This window comes from Syzygium oleosum, unplaced genomic scaffold, assembly GCF_021117445.2.
Source record: "Syzygium oleosum isolate NSW1041296 unplaced genomic scaffold, Sole_v2.1 Sole_v2.11, whole genome shotgun sequence".
NCBI classification, from domain to species: domain Eukaryota; kingdom Viridiplantae; phylum Streptophyta; class Magnoliopsida; order Myrtales; family Myrtaceae; genus Syzygium; species Syzygium oleosum.
Window position 1 is genome coordinate 8,152,237 of NW_026607495.1, and position 10,361 is coordinate 8,162,597.

The 10,361-nt window shown below is 39.2% G+C and overlaps 1 protein-coding gene and 1 pseudogene across 1 annotated transcript; one reads left to right on the forward strand and one right to left on the reverse strand.

Annotated features, from left to right (window-relative positions):
• Window positions 1-234: 234 nt before the first annotated feature.
• Window positions 235-7,252, reverse strand: LOC130139234 (probable F-box protein At1g60180; annotated as a pseudogene).
• On the forward strand, window positions 1,655-2,915 carry LOC115686687 (uncharacterized). Its single transcript, XM_056315736.1, has 2 exons — window positions 1,655-2,124; window positions 2,423-2,915. Exons 1-2 carry the CDS (start codon window positions 1,897-1,899, stop codon window positions 2,789-2,791), a joined length of 597 nt encoding a protein of 198 aa, XP_056171711.1. The 5' UTR covers window positions 1,655-1,896; the 3' UTR covers window positions 2,792-2,915.
• Window positions 7,253-10,361: the final 3,109 nt, after the last annotated feature.

Consider the following 10,361-nt stretch of genomic DNA (forward strand, 5'->3'; position numbering starts at 1 on the left):
TCAGGTAAACAACCTTATTAGCAGCTTTCTTAGACAGATGCACATTGTAACCTCACGAAACAATATTAAGTTGAGCCAAAAGTCCAGTTGAACAAACATAAAGGGATGATATTTCAAATTTCAGCACCAGGCCATTGTACTCTAAATGCATGCAGTCAGAACTCCTGTAAATGCTAGGCTAAAATTCCGGTGTCCAAAAAGGAGCAGCAGACAACATCCAGGCTGATGTAAAAATCAGGCGTTATGCACACTTTTAGAAGAGCATCCTTGGGAGGGATAACTATGAATGACCTTCAAGCTAGGAGAACGATTTGGGTGCGACAAAATTATCCGAGCCATGTCATCCGCCTTGGACAATTTGGAATTGTTACTATTGATCTCTATTTTGTCCAGCCAAGGTACATTCTGGAGGAGAAACTCGAGCAGGGAAAGAACAGGTCCCCACGCTAGCCAATCAGCACCGGGATCAATAATCTCGACATTCTTGAGATGCATCAGACACTGGTAGATCATCCGGTTTGCAGAAATCCAAAATTCTTTTGCATCCAAGTTGCGAAGTTCAACATTCTCCGCAATGAACTTAGTCTGCAGATATAGAACATCATGACAAACGATGAGCAATAAAATTGGAATAGACAAATATCCAGGCTTGACGGGATAAAATAGCAGTTGCTACATTAAGAGAAAGATAAATCGACGGAGAATCCCGAATGTCAACTAAAATGACAGAGGTGCAAAGACGATTGTCAATCACGAGAAGAAAAAAAATGACAGGTTTATACGCAACCTAGGGATGAAATTCACAAACTATGTATGTTCATGCAAATCTGCTGTTAAAAGTGAACTAGGAGGGTTCTAACAGTTGGTTACCGCAGAACTGCGTGTGCAAGTCATTTGTATGAGTAACTTCTCTAAGCTTGGTGAACTTTCGAGTATTTTCACTATACTGGGAACTCCCTCATGGTCCTCTGCGACGTGGAATGTCAGATGACGACATTCTAAGGATGGAAGAAACACTCTCGCCTCCGTTAATGACAGCACCTGCACATCAGTTGTGGGGGAAGAAGCAGAAACCAATCACTTTTTCAGGCAATAAAGAAGACCATTCCTAAGACATGCGTACAGTTCCAAGGATCTCTATAGACCAAACAAATGAGCAAACAAATAGCAAATGCTTGTCAAGAAAATTCTTTTATGGCACATCAGATTTTAATCTTATCAAAATTTGAATGTATTGCTGGATCCACAAGGGCGATAAGATGTGTATAAGTCCTATTACAAAAAAGGAAAATGCCTCATCCAGCAAAAGTTTCACTGAATCTCTATAAAATGATAATGTTTCATTGAATTAACAATTTATGAGCATGGCATCTTCAAGCCACCAAACAAACAATAATACAATCTAACCCTAAGCAAATGGCATAGTGTGTATTGTCTGTCTGCAACTTCAATCTGACAGGGTACAAAATTTAAAAATTAATCAAATAGGGTCACACCTGAAGGCACCAGCTCCTTATCATCAATCTCGTGACGTGATGCAGCCTCTCGAGAAGCACCTTGACAAGATCGGCACGAGCCTTAGCATTATTGCGTCCATAAATCTTCATGCTGAAATTCAACTCAGCCTCAACCAAAGAAGTCACTCGATCTAGTCTGAACTCTATGCTTGTATTTTTGCCCAATAGGCGCAACTTGAGAAGATGAGGCGCCCTAATATTCAAGATCGAACCATCCCTAGGGCGAAAAGTTGGAGAGTCGATAACCAACTCTCTTAAACCTCTAGATTCAACACTGATCAGCTTCGAGCCTTGGCACCCTTTCAGCTCAAGAAATTCTAAAACAGGGCAGCCTCTCAAAAGTCTCTTCGACGCAGGATTGATCAACCGTGCATATCCAATGCACAGTGTCTTCAGCGAAGACCAATTCACGGCATCCATAAGCCAAAGATTACATCCAGACAATTGCAAACTCAGAGAAGTGTTTCTTCCATCCTTAGAATGTCGGCATCTGATATTACTTGGTGCAGCAAACCATGAGGGAGTTCCCGTCGTAGCGAAAATTATCGAAAGTACACTGCGCTTGGAGAAGTTATTCTTACAAATAACTTGCACACCCAATTCCGCGGTACATTACTTCTAGAACTCTCTCAGTTCACTTGGTTCATTTGACACCAGATTCGCTTGAACATATATAGATTGTCAATTTTAGCTCGAGGCCGCATATAAACCTGTCATTTCTTTTCTTCTCGTGATTGAAAATCATCTTCGTACCTCTGTCCTTTTAATTGACATTTTGGATTCTCAATTGATTTATATTTCTCTTATTGTAGTAAATGCTATTTTATACTGTCAAACCTCGATATTTATCTCATCTAGTTCCAAATGGGTATCTCTTCCTTAGTCATGATGTTCTATATCTGCAGACTGAGTCCAATGCGGAGAGTGTACGCTGTCACGACTTTGATGGAGAAGAATTTTGGAATTCTGCAAAGTGGAAGATCTACCAGTGTTTGATGCATCTCAAGCATGTCCAGATTGTTGATCGCGGTGCCAATTCGGTGGCATGGGAACCTGTTCTTTCCCTGCTCAAGTTTCTCCTCCAGAATGCACTCTGGCTGGACAAAATAGTGATCGATAGTACTAATTCCGAATCGTCCCGAGCAGTTGATCCATGGGGGCTGCTTGAAGTGGCCCGGATTCTTCTGTCGCACCCAAAGCGTTCTCTAAACGCGACGGTCATTCTTAGGTATCTTTCCCAAGGATGTCCGTCTAAACGTGTGCGTAAATCCTGAATATTTCATCAAAACCGGCTACGGCTTTTCCTCCGTTTTGTACACGTACATTTGCAGGAGATGTGATTGAATGCAACGCTGGGGCAGAAATTTGAAATAAAACTTCCCTTTTCCGTTTGTTCAACTGGATGCTTTTAGCTCAGCTTAATATTGTTTCGTGAAGTTGCAGTGTGTGTCTGTCTCATAAAGCAGCTAATAAGGTTGTTTACCTAAGTGAATAACACAGGTTCACAAGCACTCGCTCGTCTGACACAAACAGCGCATCATCCTTTCACAAGCACTCGCAGAAGTTTCACATAGCGCATCATCTATTGAAATACAGTCTCTCTGTGTGAACTCAACTAGAGGAATGCACAATCTCACTCAAATATTCGTGGACGTACTAGAGTTGGAATCATGGATGTAGGATTTATCTGTCATAGTTTGTTGGTAAAAGGTTGCAAGAAGTTACCAACTTCTATTTGATTATTTCCGAATTTTTGACTTTTGTAGTAATTTACCAAAATTTATTTAGATAATTTGCAGTTTTAGAGTTATATCTCCACTATCATATCAAATTACCAATTTTAAATTTGAAAGACTTCCCAACCATCTCTATTGAGTTACTATAGAATTTGAAGATACCAAATCTTACGGACTTATCAATATTTTTGCGATTGTTTTCAAATATTAACTTTTAATATCGTAGCTTGCTATGTTTTGAAGCTATGAACTCTTACATCAAATTATTAACCATAATTTCAGTGACTTACAAACTTAACCCTAATTTGAGTGACGTAAAAACTTCTTTTTTTGATTGATTTCCATTTATATTTGAGTAACTTATCAATATTTATTTGATTATTTGATTGTTCTGACGAAAAAACATTATTTTATTGTATTCAAATTTCAAACATTCATTTGCATAACTAATTAACAACAATTTAGAGGTACGGACTCTCTCAAACTACTAACTCTGATATCAAATTAATGACCTTAATTTCAGTAGTTAACCAACTTTTATGAGATTACTTTACCATTACTTTATATTACCAACTTTTTCTTCGTAACCTTCATTTGATTTTTTCCAAATTACCAATTTTTATTTCCAATAAATACCAACATTTTAAAGCTAATGTTTTTATTGGTATACCGATCTTAATTTAAGTGAGTTGCCAAGTTCTTTTCAATAAATTACCAACTAGTTTAAGGTTATTAACTTTTACACGTGTGACTTGTCTAACTTTATTTGATTGTTTAAAAAATAAAGAAGTACTTATTTGATCGTTTCCAAATTATTTCATAATAACTAACTATCTATTTACGTAACTTACTAATGTTCTAAATTCAACAACTCTTATATCAAATTGCCAACCTTAATTTGAGAAGCGTACTAGCTTTTCTTTGATTAATTACTACTAAATTTAGGTTGTCAATTCTTGTTTGAGTAACCTATCAATATTTATTATAATGTTCTGAAATATAATACAACGAAAAAAAAAGTATATGATTTCGCCTCTTGTATTAACTTACCAATTTTTATTTGCGTAAATAAAAATGAGTCCTAGCTTGCGGTATCTATGAACCTAAAATTTCCTAGGAAGAGATAGATGTACATGATCATCTCAATCTTTTGTAAATAGATCGTTTTATTTAGGGGAAAGCTATAGAGATTATTGTACGAAGGAGTTGGTTTTCCGGTGTGAACCAACACCATCATAGATATTGATCATATAGGTTCTTGTGGGGGCATCCTATGATGGTGCTGGTTTAGATAGACTGAGTCTGTAATATTTGTCATGGATAAGTTGCAAAGGCACGATAACTTCCAATCGGAGCATTCACCGGGAACCAAGGCGCCTATGCTTTTGACACTTGCTAAAAGGAGTCTCACATCAATGTAACTAACTTGGGGCATGATCCCACATGTTAACGGCCATGCGCGAATAATCAATCGTCTGTAGTTTAGAGGCCGCCACACGCCATTCACATAAGAAACTCCAGCTTTACCCAAGAAAAAGGGAAAGTTGGACTCGTCCTTGTAGGACAAGTAAACCATCTTCACAACCTAACGAACAAATACAGTGGTCTTCTCATCTGGTTACGTTGATTCGTCCACATGATTGAACCATACAAAACTCGAAATGTAATGGAAAACTATGAATTTCAAAGGAAAAATTGCTAATGAAAGTCAGAGAAGCTCAATCCAAACAAAATCCCAAACTCGAAAAACTCAAAATGAAGCAAGGTCAAAGCATTTGTTAAACCCAACTTCTTCGCACACCGCCAAAAGTGGCACAAAAAGAGAAGCAATCTTATTTACAAATCAAAGCTACCTGGGTCATGCAATCTAGGGGAGTGCTGTGTACCTGCGATCTGCTTATGCTTCATAACTCACGTGGGAGTCCATTCAAACGATACTTGACTATAACTTCAGCATTTCGAGAAGCTCTCCGACAGCCTTCTTGCAGCTGAATCACATCATGAAAATCGCCAAGATCATGAGGGTCAATGGGTACTCCTCCACGCGACATCCTTAATTCAAGGACAATTATCATCTTCTCCAATCCAACTGCCTCCTCGAGAAGAAACTTAGCCAGGACAAGCAAAATTTTTGATTTCTCATTGTCAAGTTCGAACCCGACAATTTCAATCCTTTGAAGATGATTTGAAACACAACAGAACTCCTTCGGTAAGTGCCAAAATTGCATTTCATCAAAGTCCAAGAGCTCCGAAAAATCCTTGATCTTGAACCGAAAACACAGAATTAGTAGAAGCGATAACAAAGCACTGGCATTAAGTAGCGAAAAAAATGTAAAACAAACAAGCTTGTCTGATCTGGTATAACAGATTTGTAAGTTCTCACGGACCCAAATGAATCAATGATCACATCCTTTCCTACAGAACAATCAACTTTTTTTCATGCAGCTCCTATGCATCCCAGCTTTTCACACACAAATTCGTTTATGTTAGGTATATGCAAACGTGTGTAAAACATTAATGGCAACAAGGAGACTCGATTGTACTTCAATAGCTTCATGGTAAAAGCCTGAAAGTAGATGATATGAGGCTGACTGCGAAAGCATACATGTAACTGTGTCCAGAACCAAAGATAGATTAATACCGTGATATTATCAGATTCTGGATTGCATGTGACTAGCCTTTCTAGGAGTGGAGAACTCTGCAGCAAGTACACAATCCCTAGAAGGTCGCTTTTACAAAGTGTAGTGTACACTTTGATATTACGCCATCTCGATGATGGGTACAGCGTTCCCTTTACCTCCGCAGCAGATAGAATCTGCAAAAAACTTGATTTGTGAACCAAGTGGCAGAACACGATATGACCATTATTTTACTTTCTATATTTAACAAGAATAAATGCGTTCATACGAAAAGACCGCTCATTTATTATGACTTAGCTGTTGAGGTCCACATATGTCTGATATAACATTCATATCTTTCCATATATGAGGAATCACCTCACTCACTGCTTGATCAACTACGGCTTTAGCATCATTTGATGCTCATGGAACAAAACGTAACATCGAAAGGCTGAATAAGGTCCAACCATTCAACTTACTGAGTTAAAAGATCAAACATACGATTTACCATCAAGCATAAGCTTTTACATACATGCATGTCCTAAGCAAATGGCTTAGTGTGTATTGTCTGTCTGCAACTTCAATCTAACAGGGCACAAAATTTAAAAATTAATCAAATAGGGTCGTACCTGAAGGCACCAGCTCCCTATCATCAATCTCGTGACATGACGCAGCCTCTCGAGAAGCACCTTGACAAGATCGGCACGAGCCTTAGCATTATTGCGTCCAGAAATCTTCATGCCGAAATTCAACTCAGCCTCAACCAAACAAGTCACTCGGTCTAGTCTGAACTCTATGCTTGTATTATTGCCCAATAGGCGCAACTTGAGAAGATGAGGCGCCCTAATATTCAAGATCAAACCATCCCAAGGGCGAAAAGTGGGAGAGTCAATAACCAGCTCTCTTAAACCTCTAGATTCAACACTATCAGCTTCGAGCCTTTGCACCCTTTCAGCTCAAGAAATTCTAAAACAGGGCAGCCTCTCAAAAGTCTCTTCAACACAGGATTGATCAACTAGGCATATCCAATGCACAGTGTCTTCAGCGAAGACCAATTCACAGCATCCATAAGCCAAAGATTGCATCCACACAATTACAAACTCACTAGCGTAGTGAGTTGGAAGAAGTACGGCGGCAACACATAAGCCTCCAACCACTGGCAATGCAGGTTCAATGATAACTCTTGAACATGCCCCCTCACAAACTCGAGACATGTCTCAACAATTGAATCCAAGCAGGGGTGATGAGCAACATCAAAGACAAACCTCTTCACCTCAGTTGCGATGCAGCGTGATAGCACCGATTCGACGAAACGGGTGAAGTTGTGCAACTGCGGAACACGGTCCTCGGGTAAACAGAGAGTGATATGTGGACTAGAGGTTCACGTGTGATATGAATCTGTGCGGAAGATGATCATTCTACGAAGATCTATGAGTTACGAATTACTGACCTCGACCCCCAATCGAACTTGTGATTGGTAATCTCGGTATGAATGCGACCTGTTGACGAACCTGTGTCAACCAATCCACACTATAACGCCACGAACAAGAAAATTCGCGATCTTGCTCAATAAGTTGAATTCGATCACCACAAGGGAGCCTTGATAAGATCTAGTTCTCAAGAGAACTCAAGAAGAAAACTTCTCCATATAAAATTCTGCCTCCTCCCCTTAGAAATCTATAAGCAACTTTATATAGGGTGCTAACCCTAATCCTAACCCTACTAGGATTAAAATTACAAAAATAACCTTAATTACTAAAAATTCGTCCAAAAATAGAAAAAAGGCCTAAAAGCTCATATGAACTACTCCAATTCGCTAAAAAAACGTCATCAATCACTACTAAAGTAGAGAGTATTGATCAGCAGCCCATTTCCAAGCGTCCATCCAAATTTGAGCCAATTCGGAGTTCGTCAATTCTAAGCTCCTTCGGAATTCGCTGGACCAAGAGTAATCATGTTGCACCAAGGAGCTTCAAAATCTTCAAGTCTCGAATCCAGATTGTCTCTATTCCAAATATCTTGAACCATGATGTCGACAGCTTGTTTGAATTCCTTCGCTCTCGCTCGAGTGATCGGGTCTAGCGGATAGAACAACGGGTCCCTAGCACCTCCTCCTCGATAGGGTTCGATGTCCACATCATTCCCTCCCCCGTGCAAAGAATTTGCCCTCAAATCAGCGTCTGCATCAAAAAGAGTCAAATAAAAAATATTGAAAGTAGAACTAATACCATACTCACCTGGAAGGTCAAGCTTGTAAGCATTATCATTGACTCTCTCCAACACCATAAATGGTCCATCCCTTCGCGGTAGCAATTTAGAGTGTCGCTGTTTGAGGAAACGCTCTTTGCGCATATGAACCCAAACCCAATCGTCAGGCTCAAACACTACTTTTTTGCGTCCTTTGTTGGCTTGCTTTGCATACTGCTCTGTCTTAAGCTCAATATTCAGCCGCGTCTTCTCATGCAAAGTCTTCACAAATTCAGCTTTCTTATCACCATCTAAATCCACACACTCAGCAACTGGCAAAGGGGTTAAATCTAACAGAGTTGAGGGATTAAAACCACAGACAACCTCAAATGGTGTGAATTTAGTAGCAAAATGCACGTTCATATTATAAGCAAACTCAACATGCGGTAACTAATCTTCCCAAGACTTAATGTTCTTTTTAATGATAGCACGCAACAATATCCCTAAAGTCCTGTTAACTACTTCAGTTTGACCATCAGTTTGTGGATGACAAGTAGTAGAGAATAAAAGTTGTGTACATAACTTCTTCCACAATGTCTTCCAAAAGTAGCTCAGAATCTCGATCAGAAACAATGAATCTAGGCATGCCATGCAAACGCACAACCTCACGAAAGAACAATTCAGCAACATTTGATGCATCGTCAGATTTATGACAAGGTATAAAATGAGCCATCTTGGAGAATCGATCAACAACCACAAAAATAGAATCCTTGCCATGCTTAGACCTAGGCAATCCTAACACAAAATCCATAAAAATATCAACCCAAGGATGCGTCGGGATAGGCAAAGGTGTATACAAACCATGTGGTTTAATTGTAGACTTAGCCTGCTTACATGCGACACATCTCTCGCAAACTCGTGTGACATCTCGTTTCATGTGCGGCCAAAAAAAATGTTCATACAGCACTTCATAAGTCTTATTGATTCCAAAATGCCCCATTAAACTACCACTATGTGCCTCTCGCACAAACAACTTGCGCAAAGAGCATCTAGGCAAACACAATTTATTTTCACGAAAGAGATATCCATCATGCCTATAAAACTTTTCAAACGCAGTATGCTCACAAGCTTCAAATACTCTTCCAAAATCATCATCGTCAGCGTATAAACCTTTGATATGCTCAAAACCTAGACACTTTGCTCCTAGAGTAGTTAGAATTGCGTACCTTCGAGAAAGTGACTCCCACAATTTCCTTATCTTTTTTGTACTTGATTACATATGGAAAAGTCTCAATGAACTCCATCCATTTGGCATGTATTTTGTTCAACTTTTGCTGCCCCTCAAGTACTTTAAGGTCTCGTGGTCGGTGTAGATTACAAACTCCTTTGGCTACAAGTAATGTTGCCAAGTCTCCAAAGCTCGTACCAAAGCATACATCTCCTTATCGTAAGTCGGATAATTCAATGTCGCTCCGCTTAACTTCTCACTCAAATACGCTATGGGACGTCCTCTTTGCATCAACACAGCTCCAATTCCTGTACCAGAAGCATCGCATTCTATCTCAAAAGTAGTACTGAAATTCGGTAAAGATAACAAAGGAGCATTAGTCAACTTATCCTTTAACAGATTGAATGCACTCTCTTGCTCTTCTCCCCATGTGAAACCCATATGCTTCTTGATAACCTCGGTTAAAGGTGCGGCGATGGTGCTGAAATCTTTTACAAATCTACGATAGAAACTGGCTAAACCATGAAAGTTGTGCACCTCTCCTACTGTCTTAGGTGTCGGCCATTCACGGATTGCTTTCACCTTTTCTTCATCAACCTGTATTCCATCACCACCAACAACAAAGCCTAGAAATACTAATTTGTCAGTTATAAAACAACACTTCTTTAGGTTAACATATAATTGCTCAGCCCTTAAAACTTGCAAAACAGCTCGCACATGCTCAATATGGCCATCAAGGCTTCGACTATATATCAAGATATCATCAAAATAGACAACTACAAATCGCCCAATAAAAGCACGCAGAACATGATTCATAAGTCGCATGAAAGTACTAAATGCATTAGTTAAACCGAATGGCATGACTAACCACTCATATAACCCATATTTGGTCTTAAATGCAGTTTTCCATTCATCTCCCTCTTTCATTCTAATTTGATGATAACCACTTTTCAGATCAATTTTAGTAAATATGCAAGCTCCATGCAATTCATCCAACATGTCATCTAACTTAAGAATAGGATGTCGATACTTTACCGTTACGTTATTGATTGCTCGGCAATCAACACACATTCGC

Coding starts and splice junctions, on each gene's coding strand:
- LOC115686687 (XM_056315736.1), top strand. CDS start 1,897: ATGCACAGTGTCTTCAGCGAAGACCAATTCACGGCATCCATAAGCCAA. Junction 2,125..2,422: donor CTTGCACACCCAATTCCGCG/GTACATTACTTC, acceptor CTATATCTGCAG/ACTGAGTCCAATGCGGAGAG.